General features: G+C 34.8%; 1 protein-coding gene across 7 annotated transcripts in view; it reads left to right on the top strand.

The window, feature by feature from the left end:
* Positions 1 to 23,054, top strand: part of RBM26 (RNA binding motif protein 26) — an 82,332-nt gene that overhangs the window by 33,247 nt on the left and 26,031 nt on the right. For 2 of the 7 annotated variants that reach the window (XM_052649963.1, XM_052649959.1), the window contains exons 5-15: positions 197 to 414; positions 2,104 to 2,364; positions 3,138 to 3,377; positions 4,012 to 4,182; positions 4,513 to 4,653; positions 10,251 to 10,362; positions 11,472 to 11,631; positions 13,775 to 13,939; positions 14,636 to 14,767; positions 16,049 to 16,120; positions 22,815 to 22,940. In XM_052649963.1, coding sequence (XP_052505923.1) covers positions 197 to 414; positions 2,104 to 2,364; positions 3,138 to 3,377; positions 4,012 to 4,182; positions 4,513 to 4,653; positions 10,251 to 10,362; positions 11,472 to 11,631; positions 13,775 to 13,939; positions 14,636 to 14,767; positions 16,049 to 16,120; positions 22,815 to 22,940 — 1,798 coding nt within the window. The remainder of the gene's footprint in view (positions 1 to 196; positions 415 to 2,103; positions 2,365 to 3,137; positions 3,378 to 4,011; positions 4,183 to 4,512; positions 4,654 to 10,250; positions 10,363 to 11,471; positions 11,632 to 13,774; positions 13,940 to 14,635; positions 14,768 to 16,048; positions 16,121 to 22,814; positions 22,941 to 23,054) is intronic. The other 5 variants (XM_052649962.1, XM_052649961.1, XM_052649966.1 and 2 more) reach the window with 5 other exon arrangements.

Here is a 23,054-nt window from a genome sequence, read left to right as displayed (position 1 = left end):
CGTGAAGGGCTTTTAGAGTGCTTAAGCATATCGTGTTCGGTTTTTCACTTTTCTAAGTCTCCTATGTTTGTATTTGTAAGATGAAATAAAGAATCATGGTGTTACAAGAATAAAACAGAACTTTTGCATTTGATTAGAGTTTTTCCTGTATCCACTTATATATATTTTCAGTAAAAAAGTTCATATATTTCTTTAGAAGTCGTGATGAGAGGAAAAAAGATGATCGTTCTCGCAAAAGAGATTATGATCGAAACCCTCCTCGAAGAGATTCATACAGAGACCGGTACAACAGAAGACGAGGGCGAAGTCGCAGTTACAGCAGGAGTCGGAGTCGGAGTTGGAGTAAAGAGAGGCTTCGTGACAGAGACAGGGATAGAAGCAGGACTAGAAGCAGGAGCAGGACACGAAGCAGGGGTAAATAATGACATATGGGTATATTTTGCCTGGCACTTTTATTGTGAAAAAAATTTTGTATTTGAAGGTTTTAAAAATTGTTTTGTCAGTATTTTTATTTTTTCTATCTTGCTGTATTTTATATGTCTGAGTAACTATTTAAAAATTTCTTTTGAAGCTTTTATTTTATGCAAATTACAACCATAGTGTACTACTGCATATGCATCAGAATGATTGAAATTAAAAAGATTAGCTTTACTCAGAGTTGGTGAGGATGGGGAATAAGCTGGAACTGTTTGGAAAACACTTCAACAGTGTCTTAAAAATGTTAATCCTGTATCTACCAATGACCCATTCCACTCCTGAGTGTTTACTTCGGAGAAATGAAAATGTATTTCCACACAGAGACATATACAGATGAACCAAAAGCTGGAAACAGTCCATCAACAAGTGAATGGATAAACAAATTGTGGTATAGCCATAGAATGGATAAAAAGGAAAAAAAAAACTATTGATACATGCAACAAAATAAATGAATCTGAAAATAATCATGTTGATTGAAAGAAGCCACACAGAAAACAGAGTGTGAATATGAGAGAGGGAGAGAGAGAAAATTTTAGAAAATGCACAGTAATCTATGATGACAGGAAGCAATTCAGTGGTTGCCTGGGATGAAGTAAAGGAGGGGATGGATCATTAAGGAGAACAAGGATACTTTTGGGGGGTGATGAGTATGTACAATATATACCTTACTGTAGTTGTGACGTTTGGTTTCATAGGTATATGCATAGATCAGAATTCGTTAAATTGTATCTTTAAAATATCTTCAGTTTATTTATCACTTAGACCTCAAAACTATGAAAAGAGTTTAAAAGTTTCATTTCAGATATGTGAGTTTATAAGAGTGTGTCATTTTCAACATGTATAATTTTTCTTTCAGTGTGTATTACTGAAAGGAATATGTTGCAGGCAATAAAACAGCTTAACACCTTAGAGTAAAACACCTTTACACAAGCTTAGATTTTTACTCCCCTTGGGACCTTTATTGTATAGTTACTTTTAGTCTTTAGAAAATCATGACTTTTTTTATAATCCCAGTATTTCTCTGTTACTCTGTTCTTAAGAGTTTTTTTCCTGTCATCTAGGTATTCTAGGCCTTTCTACACATTACTTCACTTAACTGTTCTCCTTAATATCTTTTCTCTTTCCATGGTAAATTTTCATTTCTTGGCCCAGTTAATTTGTTTGTATTTATTATGAACTCCTTCTCCTTCCTCTTTAAGTATCCATTCTCATCTTCAGCAGTGTTCACTGTATAAAGCCATGTTAGGCCCTGTAAATGGATAGCAACTAAATGTTCGTCACAGAAAAAAATAACTGTACTTTTATTGCATATTTTGTTTCATTGGCTAAAGTTTTGCATACTAAGATTTCAATGAAGAAAATAATAAATCTCTTCTATAAATAAAACTCCAAGAAAAATCTCATTAAGCACAGCAACTTTATGTGTGGCTTTTTAGTTTAGGTCATAACAAAAAGAAATAACTTTTCTTAAAACATTGTTTATATATTGAGTAGTTTTTAAAAGGAGGATTGTGTAAAATTTGAACTTTTTTTTATGTTTAGCAAAAATATCTCTTAAATTTGGGACTTTGTTGTTGTTGTTTTTAATCGAGTGTAGTTTTTTAAGTCATTTATATTTTGTTGCAGAAAGGGATCTGGTAAAACCTAAGTATGACCTGGATAGAGCAGATCCGTTAGAAAACAATTATACTCCAGTCTCTTCGGTACCTAATATTTCATCTGGCCACTACCCTGTACCTACTTTGAGCAGCACTATTACAGTAATTGCTCCTACTCATCATGGTAATAACACTACCGAAAGTTGGTCTGAATTTCATGAAGACCAGGTGGACCATAATTCATACGTAAGACCACCAATGCCAAAGAAACGGTGTAGAGACTATGATGGTAAGCCTGTCAACCATTTCATGAAGTATGAATTAATATTTTCAGCTGAGTAAATTCTGTAACTTTAGGTTATACACAGTTACTCAAATACTTAACCTTTTGGAAATAGTGGGAAATTAATTTTAGGTACTTCATGAATTCCTCAGTATGTTACTGAAGTCTTCATTAGTCACCACTGACTAATATCAATTTAAAGATAGTATTTATTTGCACTTAAGTCTTAACATATTTTTGGAATTTACCAAACAAAGAGGAATATCTACTGAATTATTTATCAGGAAATTGGCGACTGAAACGTTCTTGACAAAACATACTTTAAAATCAGGGTTATTAGCATGTAAGTAAAATCTAGAAATGTATCACCTATGTAAGACTTTTATAAATGAACTGAAGACTCTTAAGATTTTACTGTAAAAATTTTGTAAATTGTAGTAAAGCTGTAGTTGCAGTATCCTTAAAGTTTTAAGTGAGAGATTTAAATAAAGGAAATATTTCTGATGGTAAAAATAAGACAGCAGTACCTATTTTGCATCATTTTGCTAGCCAGGAATACTCATGTTAATTTGATGATACATTTTTTAATGTGTATGTTAGCTATATTATCACTTAATGAGGGTTTTATATTACTGGAAATTAGTAGGTAGTTCTTATGGTTATTTATACTTGCCCAATGTTAAAAATATTCCAATTTTTAAATATCTTACTTTTGTTGACTTAGAGAAAATGTTTGTCCAGCACTTTTCACAGTTCTTTCTAACTATTTTTCCTCCCAGAAAAGGGTTTCTGTATGAGAGGAGACATGTGCCCTTTTGATCATGGAAGTGACCCGGTAGTTGTAGAAGATGTCAATCTTCCTGGGATGCTGCCTTTCCCAGCACAGCCTCCTGTTGTTGAAGGACCACCTCCTCCTGGACTCCCTCCACCACCACCAATTCTTACACCCCCGCCTGTGAATCTGAGACCCCCTGTGCCACCGCCAGGCCCATTACCACCCAGTCTGCCACCTGTCACAGGTAAGGAAATATGTTTGCCTATACTTATTATCTGCCCATTCATAGTCTTTTATAAAAGTTAATAGTTTGACGCTTGCCTTTGTTAGAAGTATCTATAGTAATCCTATATATGCCTGCTAGAAATTAAGAGCAAGATATTCCCGTTTGGAATATATTTTGTAGGCTAATGGGCTTCCAGGTGGTGCTAGTGGTAAAGAACTCGCCTGCCAATGCAGGAGACATAAGAGATGCGGGTTTGATCCCTGGGTTGGGAAGATCCCTTGGAGGAGGTCATGGGAACCCACTCCAGTTTGTTGCCTGGAGAGTCCCATGGACAGAGGAGCCTGGCAGACTACAGTTCATAGCGTTGCAACGAGTCAGACATGACTGAAGTGACTTAGCATGGCATGGCACAGCCAAATCCATGGTTTACTGTGGTTTAGGGTGACCCTGAATTATGCACATTGCTAATGAATCCCAGCTGTCTGTAGTCCTTCAGAGCTTAAGACAAACCTGTTTTGGAATACATTAAATGGATATTTTACCCTTGAAAACTATTTCAGTTGTAAGCTTGATTTTTATAGATACTATTATTTGATAAATGAGCATATCATGTTTGGATATACAATAACTTATTTTATTTGTTTGCTTCCAGATGATATTTCTTATTCTTTGGTTTTGACAGGACCACCACCTCCACTTCCTCCTTTGCAACCATCTGGCATGGATGCTCCCCCAAACTCTGCAACCAGCTCTGTTCCTACTGTAGTAACAACTGGCATTCATCACCAGCCGCCTCCTGCTCCACCTTCTCTTTTTACTGCAGGTGCAGTTTTAGCCTTTCTATATTAATAATGTAATATACTTTTAGAGAAGAGTTTTAGGTGAGGGATTTAAAAATATTTAGAGAGTGAATTGCTCTATCAGGTCTATTCTCACTAAAATTACATGGAATAAAATGTAGACATTAAATATAAGTCCTTAGTTACGATTTTTAAAAAATGAAGTTTTTAACAGCATTTTATTTTTCTAAAACTACTTTTTAAAATACATAAAATGTGAGTTATGAATTAGTAATATTTTTATATTATCAGTATAAAAAATTACCAAATGGAGTTTTATAATTGTTTTTTAATTACAGTTTTTGTATTACCAGATACATATGACACAGATGGCTACAATCCTGAAGCCCCAAGCATAACGAACACTTCCAGACCAATGTACAGACACAGAGTGCATGCACAAAGGCCCAACTTGATAGGGCTCACATCAGGGGATATGGATTTGCCACCCAGAGGTACTATGATGAATCTTTTCTTCCTATCATTTTCATAATATCAAGAGTGGCAAAACATTTAAAAAGAACAGTTGGTCTTATGTTTATTAGGATTCAGTAAGGGATGTTGTTATGTTTGTTCCTTGGATTCTCTGGTCTCAACATGAGAAAAAGGTAATATGTGGTACCCTATTTGTAGTATTGGTGATGTTTTATTCTGTCATCCATGGGGAAAGGAGTTTCCCTAAAGTACTAATTTTCTAGCTTTGGGGAGGTATATTCTCTCATTTGCAGTCTTAGTTGGTTCATTTAAAGTCTTAAGAATAATGCTTTAATTCCTAAAGGTACAATCTTTCATAGTTTAGAAAATGAAATGAGCTGTGCAGACTTAATATATGATATATATTTTATTTTTGTTTGCTTTGACATGTTAGAATTTGATGTTGATTTGCTTATAACATTTTAAGCAAAAAATTGTATTTTAGACTGACTTGTTAGCTTTTAAAATTTTTGTTAGAGGAGACAGACTTTTTATATAATTTCTGAATGGGAGAAGAATTTAGATTGGTCCACAAACTAGTGCAAGAAAAGTGCTATAGACGTTCAGAGGAGGAAGCATTCACCTTAATTTGAAAGACAGAGCATTTGCTACAGATATTTGACAATATTGTCAGACATTGTAGGAAATACTGTATAGACCAATAAAAATCTATGTTTTTTCCTATTTCAACTAACGTTTAAATCCCATTTTCTTTCTAGTCTTTCCTTGCCCATCTTTTATTTCTAATTTAAAAAAAAGTCATGCATTATCAGTTGTGAATAAAGTCAAACTTATTTAACTAAGTAGGAAAAGGAAATGGCAATCCACTCCAGTGTTCTTGCCTGGAGAATCCCAGGGATGGGGGAGCCTGGTGGGCTGCCATCTATGGGGTCGCATGGAGTTGGACACAACTGAAGCGACTTAGCAGCTGCAGCAGCAGTCCATACCTAATGTGGTTTAGTAAACTTATTTACTTATGCTTTGCACTTTTTTATTTGTTCATTAGAAACTGTCAGATCCTGAACATCTGTCTTGAGTGTTCAGGGAACTTTTTGTGATAGAGTGAGGAACATTTAAATTTACACCCAGTTTAACTTATAGCCTATGAGGTCACAGGACAACATTTCATGTAGATGCCCCTTTTCCCCAACAAAAAGTCTCCTAGAGGGATTCTAATGACTTTTGTAAAAGCAACAACAGAAAAAGAGATTTCTTAACAATTTTTATGTAAGAGTTATAAGATGGCTTGTAATTGAAAAGTAGCCAGTTAAGATTGTGGCTGTTCATTGTGTTAATATTGACTCATCCCGAGTGTCTCCTACCTGACTAGTTCGGAGAAAAACCACTTCCTTCTTTCGGTCATGACTTGGCACTCATTTTCTTTCTTTATACCGGTATTCTTTGCTCTTACTAGAACCTCTGAAGCATCAAATCATCTCTTTCTTACCTTGTGGCTTTCCACTGTAGATCAATATTGGACCCATCCCAAATCTTGGTCAGTTTTTTTTGTTGGTGGTGATGATTGAGGGAAGACAGAAGGATCAAATCCCTTGAACGTAAATCTTAAATATAGAGAAGTTGGAATTATGGTCATTTCAGCTCCACATGCCTATAGTTAGAAGTTACAGGAAATGGCTCGCTGAGATATAAATGTCTGGTATGCCTGCTTAGAAATTTGAATGCCTTTTCTCATAGAATCATTATACATAGTGATTATTTTACTACTATCCTTTAGCTATTTCGTGTACTGTTTTTGTAAGCTGGTTCAGGAATACATTGTCCATAAATTGTTTTATGTACTAGACAACTGATTTAGCAAACCATTTAAACTGAGGGTTACCTATACTTCTATTTCCTTACCTTTTTCAGTCTTTCCCCCCCACAAAATGTTCTCAGCTGTTGCCTATTTAGTTTGAAATTTACTGGCCTGGATTGTGAGATATACATAATTAAAAGTTTATAATATTGTTCATTATATAATTATTATACATTTATAATAGCCTGCAGATGGCCTCATTTAAATTTGTCACAGAGTATTATGTGGAAACTATTCTTATGCTTCGTACTTAAAGCTTCATAGGAAATTACTGTTATTAAGCAAATGAAAAAACTTTAGGCCTTTTGCTGCCTTGGAATTACTAAAAAAGTGACCTCGAGGCCTGATAATTGTTCATTCTAGATTCTAAGGCAGTGGAAAACTTGCTAGACACTCTTAATTGGATATAGATAGGAAGGAAGGGCTCAGTAGTTTTCATCAACAAAACTAGTGCTGAAAATTTTAAGCAGAAAAACAATTTATTAAAAAGATACTGGGGGAAAACAGAATACATGCAACTAAAAGACACATTTGCTAATTGTATATCAAGAGGAACTTGCTTCTGTTTGTTTATTAACACCCTCTCTTTTAAATAAATAATAATGAAAGAATATGAGTGAGCGAATACAGATGAGTTGGAGCAAACACATCACTATCTTTCTTAATGAACCTTCAGATAAAGAACGTATTAAAGTAGAAAAGGATATTGGATAGCTTAAAGACTTTATAAAAGGGCTAGTGAACGAACATGTTTGGGAGGCAGTAATGAGGCCAGAAATTGTGTTGCAAAAATGGCCCTGTGAAGATACCACTGGGCAAAGAAAACACAGTTTGTCCTATGAATGCCTGCAGTGCCAGATGCTGGATGTTTCTACCTGATATGCTGAAGAGATGTAGGATAAGTCAGAGTTAGTCAGAAAAAGGAGAAGGCAGTGGCACCCCACTCCAGTACTCTTGCCTGGAAAATCCCATGGACGGAGGAGCCTGGTAGGCTGCAGTCCATGCTAAGGGTCAGACACGACTGAGCAACATCACTTTCACTTTTCACTTTCATACACTGGAGAAGGAAATGGCAACCCCCTCCAGTGTTCTTGCTTGGAGAATCCCAGGGGCAGGGAAGCCTGGTGGGCTGCCGTCTATGGGATTGCACAGAGTCGGACATGACTGAAGTGACTTAGCAGCAGTCAGAAAAAGGGGGTTGATAAAGCACGTATAGCCTGTTGATACTTTTGTGAAACCAGAAGATCTTTTTGATTAGAACAGAGGGAATAAGGAATGTTGGAGGGAATAGGAGGTCAATTACAGGCGTTTGAAAAATTGTAGAAGAGATGATGGTAGCTAGACTTAGGGTAATAACGCTGGGAAGTAAAAGATTTAAGTTCAGTGTAAAGAATTGACAACACCTATAACTTATTGATTTGGGAACTTAAAATGGGGCTAATGGAGAGGGTAAAATGAAAGACACCAGGTTTCTGCTTTTGGATAATTGGTCAGATGATACTTTCATTCTATGAGAGGAAGAATTGATTTGGTAGGAAGACCTGCTTGGAAATTATAGTGGTAGCCATGAGAAAGACTGTACTGAAACAGATCCAGAATTCTTTTGGTTACATGTGTTTAGAGATACTCAGAAAAGGATTTAAATAACAAATTTATCCAGTTCCTTTTTAAAAAGGAATTTTAAATATACATTTTTTTCTATGTGGACTAAAATTCAGTTCAGTTCAGTCGCTCAGTCGTGTCTGAGTCTTTGCAACCCCATGAATCGCAGCACGCCAGGCCTCCCTGCTCATCACCATCTCCCGGAGTTCATCCAGACTCAAGTCCATCGAGTCTGTGATGCCATCCAGCCATCTCATCCTCTGTCGTCCCCTTCTCCTCCTGCCCCCAATCCCTCCCAGCATCAGAGTCTTTTACAGTGAGTCAACTCTTCGCATGAGGTGACCAAAGTACTGGAGTTTCAGCTTCAGCATCATTCCTTCCAAAGAAATCCCAGGACTGATCTCCTTCAGAATGGACTGGTTGGATCTCCTTGCAGTCCAAGGGACTCTCAAGAGTCTTCTCCAACACCACAGTTCAAAAGCATCAATACTTTGGCGCACAGCTTTCTTTACAGTCCAACTCTCACATCCATACATGACCATAGCCTTGACTAGCCGTACCTTAGTCAGCAAAGTAATGTCTCTGCTTTTGAATATACTATCTAGGCTGGTCATAATTTTTCTTCCAAGGAATAAGCGTCTTTTAATTTCGTGGCTGCAGTCACCATCTGCAGTGATTTTGGAGCCCAAAAAAATAAAGTCTGACACTGTTTCCACTGTTTCCCCATCTATTTCCCATGAAGTGATGGGACCGGATGCCATGATCTTTGTTTTCTGAATGTTGAGCTTTAAGCCAACTTTTTTGCTCTCCTCTTTCACTTTCATCAAGAGGCTTTTTAGCTCCTCTTTACTTTCTGCCATAAGGGTGGTGTCATCTGCATATCTGAGGTTATTGATATTTCTCCCGGCAATCTTGATTCCAGCTTGTGTTTCTTCCAGTCCGGCGTTTCTCATGATGTACTCTGCATAGAAGTTAAATAAGCAGGGTGACAATATACAGCCTTGACGCACTCCTTTTCCTCTTTGGAACCAGTCTGTTGTTCCATGTCCAGTTCTAACTGTTGCTTCCTGACCTGTATACAGATTTCTCAAGAGGCAGGTTAGGTGGTCTGGTATTCCCATCTCTTTCAGAATTTTCCACAGTTTATTGTGATCCACACAGTCAAAGGCTTTGTCATAGTCAATAAAGCAGAAATAGATGTTTTTCTGGAACTCTCTTGCTTTTTCCATGATCCATTGGATGTTGGCAATTTGATCTCTGGTTCCTCTGCCTTTTCTAAACCAGCTTGAACATCAGGGAGTTCACAGTTTACGTATTGCTGGCTTGGAGAATTTTGAGCATTACTTTACTAGCATGTGAGATGAGTGCAATTGTGCGGTAGTTTGAGCATTCTTTGGCATTGCCTTTCTTTGGGATTGGAATGAAAACTGACCTTTTCCAGTCCTGTGGCCACTGCTGAGTTTTCCAAGTTTGCTGGCATATTGAGTGCAGCACTTTCACAGCATCATCTTTCAGGATTTGAAACAGCTCAACTGGAATTCCATCACCTCCACTAGCTTTGTTCGTAGTGATGCTTTCCAAGGCCCACCTGACTTCACTTTCCAAGATGCATGTTTTAAACTTTAGCATCATTTGGGAATAACAGGTTAAATGTAGTTGTGTTTGTCAAACTCTTAAAAGTGTATAAAATACTGGAAGTAGTTTACAGTTTACAGTTCTTTTGCAATGCATTTCAGTCTTTTGAATCTTTACCTTTTAAAATGTAACATAATTTTATTATGTTAATTTGCTGATGTTCAAATAAGCAGCTCATTTCATTCTCAGTTCAAAGTTGTTGATTCTTAAGGTCATTGCACTAGTGTTAAATTTTGAATCTTATAGGTTGTGCATTTGATTTCAAAACTATAAACTTAGAGTCCCAAGATGATTTGTTTATTATTAATTTGACATATGAGAATTACTGATTCTTAATTTAAGTGTGAAAGGAATTCAAAATAAAATCACTTAGATTACTGTATTTAGATGTACATTTTTTCTGTTTCTTCTAAAATGTATATTTGGACAAAAAGCCAGAACTTTGTTTTTAACGTAAACTTAAGAATGTGGCTATGATTAGCAGAAAATATTAATCTTTGCTTTTTTTTCTTTTGTTTCAAACAGAAAAGCCTCCTAATAAAAGCAGTATGAGGATAGTAGTGGATTCAGAGTCAAGGAAAAGAACCATTGGTTCTGGGGAGCCTGGAGTTCCTACAAAGAAGACTTGGTTTGATAAGTAAGCTGGCAGAGGAAATTGAGGAATTTTATTGTGCAGTGATTTTTAGGATCATTGCAGTATTATTGTGGCAGTAATAGTGGTCTCTTTCAAAGTAAAATTTATTCTGTAGGGAGTCCCCAACTAAAGTATATAGTATCTGTTTTCTTAAAGTGTGTATGTTAGTCGTCTGGTACTTGGAAGGTACTTGCTTACAGAAATGGTGTGATGGTTAGCACGTGTTTTTCCTGTTTGTACCTACCTATCCCCAAAAAACCCAACCCTTAACTTAAAGATGTTGTTGAATACTAGCTATTTAAGGGATAGTCATGAGCCTGCTATTAGGGAAGAAATGGGAGGAGGCTTTAGCATGTGGGCGATTCCTGTAAAGAGTTAGAAAGCAGTCTTTGGTGGGGGCAGGAGAGATAGGATGGGCACCAAAGTTGTTGAGGAAGGGCTTCAGAGAAGCAGATAGAGAATCAGAATGTTAGTGTATGTGTTTGAGGATTCATTTACAATTTAGCATGTTTGAGGAAAGATTAGGATTACACTTTTAGAGCTTTCACGTATGTTTATTAATGAATAATATACAGTTCTGTCTCTGCCTTTAATTCTCTGATTTAAGGCAAGTATTATAACCTCCCTGGGCCACAGATTTGCCCCCGTTCTTCAAGTGTCAAGCGTATGGTCTGTTGTTCCCCACATTTTGTTTTAATTGGAAAGAGATCAAGACAGTGATTTCTTACTTTTAATCAGTATTTGAAAATAGGAATTATTTTGATAAGCTAGCTTTTGCTGAAATGGTACAAATGGTGAAATGGTTATATAGGCAAATTGACTGAAAGAGGATAGACCTTTCCTGCTGCAAATTTTAAGTAGGCATAGAATAGAATTGGGAAGGAACAAATGATCTGGAAGAACCCTTCTCACTTGGCTTCTGTGAAAGATATGAATACTACTTATTTGGAAACTTCATTTTTTAAGGAAAAAAGTATACATTTCCTTTATCAACTAGCAATTTCAATTTTGAAAAGAAAATTGAACGTAAATTGCAGAACTTTATTCCTTTGTACTTGATAAGGATCAGGATTTATAAATGAATGTATTAATTAACTTGATTTTTGTTACAGACCAAATTTTAATAGAACAAACAGCCCAGGCTTCCAGAAAAAGGTTCAGTTTGGAAATGAAAATACCAAACTTGAACTTAGAAAAGTTCCTCCAGAATTAAATAATATCAGCAAACTTAATGAGCATTTTAGTCGATTTGGAACCTTGGTTAACTTGCAGGTAAGAACTATGAAGTGATTCTGTTGTCTTTGCTTAATTTAGAGAGGAAATCTTAATATAGTAAAAAGAAATACTTTTATAAGAAAATATTATGGAAATTTTGGTAATATTCTAAATTTAGAAAATTGGATATGAAATGAAACTTTGTATTTTAGAAAAATGTGATTTTGAATAACATATTTACTTTGAAAAGGCAAGAGGCTTGATTGATCATATTATATACTTTTTACCTAATAGAGGTTATCATAAAATTACAGCAAAGTTAAATAGCCACAGCGGTAAAGTCTAATCTTACTATAGTTTTCATTTCCTTAGTTTCACTTTAGCAGAATGCTTTAGTCACATTTATTTTTGCTGCCTCTAAGGTGGGGCATATCTCTCAGATACTTTGGGGGCCCAAATACCTAATTAGTTTAAACATTTACTTTTTCCTCTACCGCTTTTAAATGTCTTTGAAGATAAATATCTGTAATTTGTATTTGATTTCACCTAAAATTAGACCTTGGCTTAGGTATATGTTATTTGTGAGATTGTTTTGTATTGAGTTTATATTATGTGATATGTTGAAAGTGTTGAAATAATTTTGGGCTTCTTTTCCAGTTTGCATGGCATTCTTTTCAACTAAAATAATTATTTCCCATAATCTGATAAGAATAGATGTTAGAGAGTACAGCTGAAGTTGGTATTTTGGAAAATTTTGTGGTGTTGCCCTTTAAAAAATAATATTATTAACTAATAGATGAGAAAATGCATGCTTGCTTAGGGTCAGTCAGTAGAGATTTCTCCAGATTTAAAGAAAATATTTTCAGCTCTCTGTCTCTTCTTTTCCTCATGTATCTGCATGATATTATTACATTATTGGTAACAGCTTACCATGTATTATTTTGGATTTTTTCTTTTGTATTTCTGTATGTATCTACCAATAAATTAGTATGCAAGCTTACAAATATATATGTATTTAAAAGTATGTGGGTGCTTGTTGTGGGTCCCCTGTAGTGATTTAATGTTATCTGGGCTGTCTCTAAATATCTTTTTATGGCAGTTCAGTTTGATCTACCGCATGTAGATCTAGACTTTGAAAAATGCTTTTCCTTCCCCAATTAACTACGTTAGTAATATTAAATTTAGAGAAATTTAGAGCTGAGTATTTCACTATTATTTCAGTTTTTTTCTTCAATTTATATTGTTTCAATTTGTGTTTCCTCAGTTACTATTGAAATTGTTATCTCCATACAGGTCCTTTTGCTGTATCTGTATGTCATTTGCCTTTTTATTTATAAAATATATATTTTGAAAAATTAGTTTCAAAAAGCCCTGTAGCTTTATCCTAATTCAACACCCTACCATCATCCGCCCCGTGTACAGTCCCCGCCCCACCATTTTATATGAATTACTGTTTAATTCTTAACAACTACAGAGTGGGTATTGTTATCTAAAACCAGGTTGTTTGATTCAGGGTCTGTGTGGTTAATCCCTATTTTGTATTGCTTTGCCTTACCCGTAGTTTATAGAGTACATTTTGGAAGTGCTGGTATTATTGAACACTAAAAAGCTTCGGATCTGTTAATGCTCCTTATTCATTATATGGGTCTAAAGAATTGCATACTTTTTGAGTCTTAGTTTCCTTATGTGTAAAATATGATTGTTGCTATTGTTTTGTAGAGTTCCCCCCTCTCCTACCTAAGATTTTTTTGTGTGTGCTTTTGGAAACATTTTTGTGGGAATTAACCAGTTTGGAAAATTTTACAGATGGATTTTTCTGTAATTTTTAGTTAGAGTCATTCCTTTGAAAATAGTTTACTGCCTTCTTTTGACTTTATATCACTCACTGACATAAGGATTATTTCCCATAGCATTAATATTGGGGGTAAGAAGTGAAACAGTTTGAATGCTTGAATATAACCTTTGTGCAATGAGCATTCTCTCCTAAATGTTATCTAGAGGAGGCTGATTCTACTCTGAGTGGTACATAGTTACCATTTCTTCTGGGGTGAAAGTAGTCTGTGGTAATTATCTCGATATAAGGTAGTATAAAGATAGACTGTAACTTGGAAGGGCCAGTATTTCATTTCCTGAGGCATTTTACTATATAAAGCAAGTGATTCATTTGCAAATTCTCTGTGCTTAATATTTTAAATCTTAGGTTGCCTATAATGGGGATCCTGAAGGTGCCCTTATCCAATTTGCAACATACGAAGAAGCAAAGAAAGCGATATCAAGTACAGAAGCAGTACTAAATAATCGCTTTATTAAAGTTTACTGGCACAGAGAAGGAAGCACCCAACAGTTGCAAACTACTTCTCCAAAGGTAAGAAAGAAATTTGTGTGAAATTAAATGCTTTTCTTTTGAAAGAAAAGCATTTGGCATAGTGTTTTTTAAAAGGAGAGGCATGCAGTCAGGTAGACTTGAGTTCAGATCCTGGCTCTACCATTGTTAACTGTAGGTTTGAGCAACCTGCTCTTTCATTTTGTTGTTACATTCATCCCTAGTTTAGAAAGTCATGAGATGATACATATAAAACATAGAACCATCCCTTAAAGTGGGACAGATTCCAGTATGTAGTACCTGTTTGTATTCTAGAAACTCATACTATGAGTTCATATTGGAAATCCTTCCTTCCCTCTCTTCCTTTTTTCTCTTTTTCTTTCTTTTAATCAGGAAGTCAACCAATATATAAAATTTAATTGTAGAAGTGTACTATAGCACCTTGTTTTTCTATTTAGCTTTCTTCTGTTAATTAAAGAGAGACAAAAAGATACTGAAGGGTAGATTTTGATTTTTTCCTCTACTTTATAAATTTTTCTTGTATCTGTAGACATGTATAGGGAACTTGTATGAAGGAAGGAATTTGGCAGGTGGTTAGGCTTTGACTATAAGCTCCACTTTTAAAACTGTCTGCATGGGCAACTTAGTAACAGAATAAGGAAGGTTACTCTCCCTGCCAGGAAGGTTACTCTCCCTGCTCATGAACTAATCAGCTTAACATTTTTATCTTGTTCTGAGGTAATGCAGCCTTTAGTTCAGCAGCCCATTTTGCCTGTTGTGAAGCAGTCAGTCAAAGAGCGGTTGGGTCCAGTACCTTCAAGTACTATTGAACCAGCAGAAGCCCAGAGTGCCAGTTCAGACCTTCCTCAGGTAAATGAAAAATCTTATTGTGCCTGTCACATGATAGGTTCTCAGTCTATCAGTTTCCCTTGGTGATCTGAATTTTAGTTAATTGTATGTGCGTGTATGTATATATATATGTGTGTGTGTGTATGTGTATGTATATATACTTACACAGAAATATAGTCTGTCTGTATTTGGACAGCACCTGTAAAAATTTTTTTTTACCATTACCATAACATTTTTACAGACTACTTTTCCTGTAGTATTTGAATCTTAAATTCTTTTCTCTAGCTAATACTTATTTATGAGAAAGAGTTAACTTTTTCACTTCAGAGGAGACATTTTCTAGCAAAACTGCCTAAAAAGTAAAGTTTTAGTACATTAAATCTTACTTTTCCGTCATCTTTTACTTCATTAGACTCCTGTTCCGGACATAATTATGCAGTAGACTGAACTGAAAGCTTTTGGAAGGGAAGGCTTAAAGCTTCAAGTTACTTAATGCAGCTCTCTCAGAACTTTGCATCACTTATTCCTGATTCTCAGGTTCTCTTCTCCATGTGTCATTCCCTTCCCACTCCCTTCCACACTCGAGTGGCAGTTTCTTGTTTCCACACCCTCAGTCTCTGAAACTTAACTTTCTTTTGTCTACAGATGTTTCAACATTTGCTGTGTAAGATAGTTAGGATGTAGTATCCTACTTAGCTAATGGATGCCACCTTATTAAAATAGTCTTCGCAGATTATTCCTGAAGAGTAAGACATTGAGATTTTATAAAAACACGCAGAATGTAAATCAGTAAATTATTAGGTACTAAAAAACAAACAACCCTCCAATCCTGCTATCTCAAATCATCACCAAATACTGTGTATACTGGCCGTAAAACAAATGTACTATAGGAAAGAATAGCATTTGTTTTAAGCTCAAGAAGCAGGTGCATTTTTAACTACTCTAATATTTAGAATGTACAAACTTTCTACTTGTCAACATAGGAGTCTAAGAATTTATGATTCTGTATCAGTGAAGGGGACTTTAGCAAGCCACCTGCTTATGTGACAGGCACAGTAATTTTAAAATTATTTAAAAACCTCTTTATATAATCATTTTCCATGATTGAGTAATACTGTATACTGTTTATTTTTCCAAACACATTTTCTTTCTGTCTCTGTCTTTGAAAATGGCCCAAGTTTTTGTTATTAATATCAGTGTACTTATAGTCAGGATATGTTAGTAGAATGAGAATGTTCAAAATCCCTACAGACTTATATATGTTTGGGGAAACACTGAATATGTCCATTTTAATTTTTTTAGAATGTAACTAAGTTATCTGTGAAGGACAGGTTGGGTTTTGTATCAAAGCCATCTGTTTCAGCAACTGAAAAGGTAAGAAGAATAGCATGATGTGTGTGTCTTGGCTTCATAAATGTTTTCAGGTGGCATCTTAATTTTTTAATTTTTTTCATAGTTCCAAACTCTTGCTTCTTAATAGTATCTGTATCTTTTATTCCTAACTTTTTGCTTTCCATTTGCTGAAAAAGAAAAATATTTGCCTACCTCTTTTTACTTTTTGCATCAGCGTTTTAATACTTGCCGCTCACTTTATTTCCTTATGCTCCATTCTTTTTGTTTTTTCACTTACTATTTTTTCTTTAGAGATACTGTACATTTTCATTTTAAACCTCTGATAACCTTATAGAAAGGGCCATGAGTTAGGAGCTTTACCTGAGTTTGAGCTCTGGCTGTTTACTTACTAACTGCATGACTTTGGGCAGTGCGCTTAATCTTCCTGAACCCTTTTCCTCATCAATAAGTGGTGATGGTTATATTTATCTTTCTCGAGGTTTTATGAGGATTAAATAAAATATTATTTAAAAGTATCTTGTAAATTGGAAAGAATGGTATAAAAACGTTTTTTATGACAGCTATTGTGTATAGTGTGACGATGCAGTTAGTCATTTTTTTTTTTTTCAAATGAGGGGAGCAAATGCTGACTAAATTAAGAGCATTTTTGAACCTGTCTTATAATTCTGTGTAGATATATTAATTTTTTGTTTAGGTGTGAGTGAATGGCCCTGATCTTTAGTCTTTTTTTGAGGTATGTGGAATCACAGAATATTAGAATTAGATAATCTTTCTAATTTCTTATCCTAAACTTAAAGGAAGGTAAGGCCCCGCAAACTTTATGGTTGACCTATACACTGTGAGTTACTGAGCTAAGACTGGAACCTGGATCTTCTGTTTCTAGTCCCTGGCTCTTTCCATTATGAAGATTACAGAGCAAATTGACATTATAGATAATTAGAACGTCTCATGAAATAGCTGACCTGCTGTCTTCACTGGTTCTTCAGTATATTATTTCCATATTTACTGTGTTAAACTTTGTCAGTTCTAGAAATTTGAATATGAATCTCATTCTGAATATCACATTTTCCTCTTGGGTACCTCAGCATTACTTCAGGCATAAAATGCCTAAAATGATTCATTATTTCCTCTCTAAATTAATATCTTCTCCTAGCCACCCACCTCTGGAAGTGATGGCCCCATTTTCATGTTGTGCAGTCCAGAAGCTTTAGAGTCATCCACTTGTGTTTGTAGGTCTCTGCCACCTTCAGTTCCCTGACCTCTGGGCTGGCACCCCCTCTAATTTACACTGCCACCATCCTACCCTCAGACTATCTTTAACTCCTTATAGAAACTTACACTAATTTTCTCAGCTAAATGACTGCTGGATTAATAGCTCATCATACCTCAATTATTCTGGTTCTGTTACCTCTGTTTTAGGTCTTCCTTTCTACCCTAATAAGCTCTTTTCTGCTCATTGTCTCTTGCTATTTTCTGCCTCTTTTATCTTCTTTCTCGTGGTGGTTTTTCTGGAGTGTATTTCCCTCTGCCTAACAGAATTCTAGTTCGAGTCATTCTTTTAAAAATTGAAAATCTAACCTCTGCTGTGAAACCTCCAGATTTTTCCGTATATGCCTCTCCGCCCCTGCCTGATTCTGTGTGGCTTAGTCTATGCTACTAAATTTAGCAGTGTCTGAATATTTACTTTGATTATTTTTATCCTCTTTGATAATAAGTAACTAAGGAATAACACAACAGTATAAGGATCATTACCCTTAGTATAGTACTAAGCAATTCTGGAGAGGTCTACAGCCCTGATTATGTTTAGGATCTGTTATGTTAAGATTTGTACTCTGAAATTAAAGTGTATTAATTACAACTTCTACAAAACTTTTCTAGTATGTTTTCCTACTTGTTCTCATTTTTTAACATGTTTTGTATAGCTTTCGATAAAAAGTGTACAGATTTGGAATTGATAGTATACATTTACTAATATAGTTAGCGTTAATTTATAAAAAATCACTAATGGTAGTGGGCTATTTTTGAAAGAAAATTACTCAGTTAAGATTGTAATCAATCTTCTAAGGAAAACAATTATTTACCAGTATGTAACTTCCAGTCTTCAGTGAACCTGTTTACAGAATAGCATTTTGGTTTTGCTTATTCTTGGTTATTTCTGTTCCCTAGTCAGTAGGGACTTCTGCGTAGTAATCCTTAGAGCTCAGTGATGCAGAGAAGTCTTAGGGAAGAGTAGGAGAATGTTCATCAAATGTTATTTAAATTTTTAAAAAATTGAAGGCAGGCAAAAACGCAAACCTTAAAAAAAAAAAAAAAAACTCAAACCTTGTATCTAAACAGTAATTTCTGTCATTGTTTAAGCCAAATAAGTGCACAAATATGAAATTTTATCCCCTACCTCTTGTAATAGCCAATAAACCCTTTAGTGATTCTTTGTTACTCTTTTTTTTTTTTTACTATGCTTCATTTTTATTTTTTTTTATTTTATTTTTTTTTTTCATTTTAAAATCTTTAATTCTTACATGTGTTCCCAAACATGAACCCCCCTCCCACCTCCCTCCCCATAACATCTCTGTGGGTCATCCCCATGCACCAGCCCCAAGCATGCTGTATCCTGCGTCAGACATAGATTAGCGATTCAATTCTTACATGATAGTATACATGATAGAATGCCATTCTCCCATATCATCCCACCCTCTCCCTCTCCCTCTGAGTCCAAAAGTCCGTTATAGACAGCTGCGTCTTTTTTCCTGTCTTGCATACAGGGTCGTCATTGCCATCTTTCTAAATTCCATATATATGTGTTAGTATACTGTATTGGTGTTTTTCTTTCTGGCTTGCTTCACTCTGTATAATCGGCTCCAGTTTCGTCCATCTCATCAGAACTGATTCAAATGAATTCTTTTTAACGGCTGAGTAAAGACTGCATGTGAGAGGGCTAAGAAAGAGGAAACTTAAAACCTGATTTTTGCTGCTATATTAAGATACCGTAGTAGCTGCTAAGTAGGTATTATTTGAATAGAGTGATCAATAAAATGATGCCTGAATGCCTAAGCTTACTGTAGGGAGATTTATGAAGAATAAAATTGGCATTTGCTTTAGAAACATGTGAGAACTAGCTTATTGAGATGTGGCTTTGAGTCATCTTAACTGTGTTTCTTTTGTGTTTGATTTTTAACTTGGCACCAATTATTAAAAAATGATACTTGGATGACTTAATTTGTAATAACCTTCTTTTGCAGTAAGTAATTTTTACAAAATACTTTTTTTCCCCATTTTTATCCATGAGAAAAATCTGTTTTTTTTATAAGTACTAGTAATAGTCATGGCTTGTAATATTTTATATAGGAAATGAATAAGGAGGTGTAAATAGATTATAACCTCTATTTTATTGAAGAATTGGCTTTTATCTTGAAAGTAAGAGGTATTAGTGATGTATATATTTCAACAACAAAGGATATGATACTTTTCAACTCATCTTATGAATTCAACAAAAGCTTTGATACCAGACATGACAAGTGTATTACAAGAAAGGAAAATTACAAGCCAATATCTCATGAACATAAACACAAAAGTCCAAAATATGATGTTAGCAAGTGTGCAGTGGTAATAGAATACATCTTGACCAGGTAGTATTTATTCCAGAAATGCAAGGTTGATTTAACATTTGAAAATCAGTTTATTTCACCATATTAACAAAATAAAAGATTGAGGGAAGGAATGGGGTAGATATTGAAGGAAGGGGAACCAGACCCCATGTGATTATGAAGTAGGAAAAAACATGTGATAAAATTATTTAGTCACATTACACATTTTGGAAATTAGTAATAGAAATTTCTTTAATTTTGACAAAGTATATCTGTAAAAAAACCACAAAAAAACCCTACAGCTAACATTATTTGTTAATGGTGAAATATTGAATAAAGGATGTCCACTCTTGTCACTTTTTCCCAGAAGTATAGGGCCTAACCATTATAATAAAGCAGTAAAATAAATGCATAAATGTTGGAAAGGGAGAGACAGAACTGTTTACTCATAGATGATATGATTATATATGTAGAAAATCCAAAAGAATTCACAAACAACTTGAATTAATAAGTGAATGCAGCAAGGTCACTGGAAATAAAGTCAATATGTAAAAATAAGGCATATGCAGAAACCCTTTCGAAAACAGAGATGTGGTTGTTTAGAAAGGCTACTAGAATGTTTTGATTATATTCTTAGAACTGTAGCATCATCTTTTCTGTTGGGTTTGTTACTTCCCTCCACTGGTTTCATTTTTAAACAGATTTTCTTTTGTCACAAGTCTATTTTTATCTTTTGAAAAATGCAAGTATTTTTTGTTATTCCAACGCTTACTATCTAAACTCTGAAACCAAATAGCTTCAGACAGTGAGCAACATTTGTAACTTCACTGTTTGTAAGACATTTTATTTTCACATTTTTACACCTCTGAAATTGGGCTGTATCTTATAGTTGTTGATGTTTATGGTTATAATTGGCAGCCTTTTCCTTTAGTAGGGTTATATTAAATGACCTCCTAGTCAGTGGTGTCTTAAACTCAGTGAAATACGTTAGCTCATGTTCTGTTTTTACAGAAGGAAGTTCCTGGACAAAACAAGGAAGTGATACAGGAATACAGAAATCTTGTTGTCAGATGAGTTTATTAACCCTGAAATAGTACACCTTAGTCTGGTATCTGGTATTAATAACAATACTTTGAAAGGGAGAATTCTCTACTCCTTGAAATTGGAGAAATGCTTAGTTAAATTATGGATTTCTTTACTTTTGGCTTTCTCATAGCTCTTATGATAATATACCATTTGAAAGGACAAAATAGTATTGTAATATTGTTTCCAAGTTTGTCTGAATATAGAAATCTTTTTGGGTCACAGCTTTTCAACTGTTATAGAACCATCATGATGAAGATGGTTTATGAAACACTCCAACTTTTGCTTCAGCAGATCATCTTGTGTTTCTCCCTTTATACAGTGTTTGTCTCACCCTTACGTTTTCATACAGTTTGACATTGCATAGTGTGGTAAGGTAGCATGATAGAATAGTGACAAGTTAGTGAACTAAATCCGTGTCCATTTTGTATTTTACTGAATGCAACCATTTCATATCTGTTAGTGACACCTTGAGTGTTTTCATTACTGAAGAAAATTATCAAATTTTGAACATACCAACTACTGTAAAAATCCTATATTTTTAAACATCAGTTGTGCTGTATGGAGGTAGTATAATTACAGTATTCTGGATTTTTTTTTTTTTCCATTTTGAAGCTATGACATTCTTGAGTACTTACAATAGTGATGAGTTGCTTAAGCTTTGTGATGTTCCCTAATCTAATTTCATGATAAAATATTTAAAATCATGTCCAGATTGCTACTTTCAGTAGTCAGAAAATAGGACTCGATTTCTCATTGATACTCTTCTACTTACGTTGTTCTTCTAACTTCTTTTAGGTCATGACTTTGGAAGCTGTGTTTTTTCCTCTGGAAAGTTACACACTCTCACATGTGGTTTCATGTTTAGGTTTTATGGCATTCATAGATCTCTTTGAAGGGATCTGTAAATTCCTTCTCAAGAGCCAGTAATCAACCACTCTCTGGAACAGAAAACTTTCTGTTTCTTTTGGAAGATAAAAAAGGCAGCCTGTACACTTTAATTTTCTTGATCTTTGTGAGAAAAAGATTGTTCACTCTGATCTACCATCGCTTCATTGTAATTTAGTGCAAAAGTGTTTATTGAGTACTTGCTTTGTGTCTGGCACTGTTCTAGGCACTGAAGATACAGCAGTGAGCCATGTTAAAAAAAAAAAAATCCTTACCCTCATGGAATGAATCTTTGGGTTTATGAGGACATTAGATACTATCAGGTTGAACTTTCTTATTTAATGAGCAAAATGAGTCCCAGAAAGGTTCCTGAACTCACTCATGGTTTTATAATTAGCTGGTAGCAAGGTTTAGATACTGGAAGAAGCACAAGGAAGAGAAAGACATGGTTTATGTTTCAGGGCTCTTACAGTAAGGACAGGGAAGAGAGATTGAGGGAGAAATATAAATTAAAGTATCATCAAGTCATCTTTACTAAATATTTTAATAGGAATATTATTTCATAGAGGAACCTAGGTAGAAGAAATAAGTGATTGACTTTGCAGAGATCTTGAATGGTTGTGCTAAACCTGAGCTGAATTAAAGGGAATAAGGTCCCTTAAAGAAAAAGGAGTAATGCTAATGCTAGCAAAGAAATGGAGAAGACAAAGCAATAAGGTTAATGTCAGAAGTGTCAATTATAAATCATCATTTAAAATTATTTTCAGGACATAATTCCTCCTCTGCTGTGCTCTTGTGTACAGTTTATCTTTAGTCACTAGGAATACTAGTAATGTGTTCAGCAACTAATATTTTATCAGTGTTACAGTAATACCACCAGTGTTTATTGATTTGAAGTTTTTATATGTTTGTTTTTTGCTTTTTTCCTGAAGGTATATGATATTACTTAAAAATTTTTTCACTGTGTAGCTTATCCCCCACTCATACCCTTCCTTTCAAGATGCTAAATGTGACTTAGTTACTGTTACTATATAAGTAGTTTTAGTTCAGTGTGCTAAATTTTGACAGGAGTGTTTTAAAGTTGAGTTTTGAAGAAAATAGGACTCAGGAGATCATGACTACTTGATACATTTTTCGAAAAATTGAATTTGTATTGGTAGGTGTTGTCTACATCTACTGGCCTAACAAAAACGGTGTATAATCCAGCTGCTTTGAAGGCTGCACAAAAAACCTTACTTGTTTCCACTTCTGCAGTTGATAATAATGAAGCACAGAAAAAAAAGCAGGTAAGTGTAATTAGTAGTATACAGTATTTGCATATAGGGAAGCTTTTTTCTGCATGTATGTATTTTTTCATAAAATAGAGATAAAGGTATATATGTTGGCTGCCACTGAACTTT

Source organism: Budorcas taxicolor, chromosome 12 (genome assembly GCF_023091745.1).
Source record: "Budorcas taxicolor isolate Tak-1 chromosome 12, Takin1.1, whole genome shotgun sequence".
Taxonomy (NCBI): Eukaryota; Metazoa; Chordata; class Mammalia; order Artiodactyla; family Bovidae; genus Budorcas; species Budorcas taxicolor.
The sequence above is the reverse complement of the archived record's forward strand: the minus strand, read 5'-3'. Positions and strand labels throughout refer to the sequence as shown.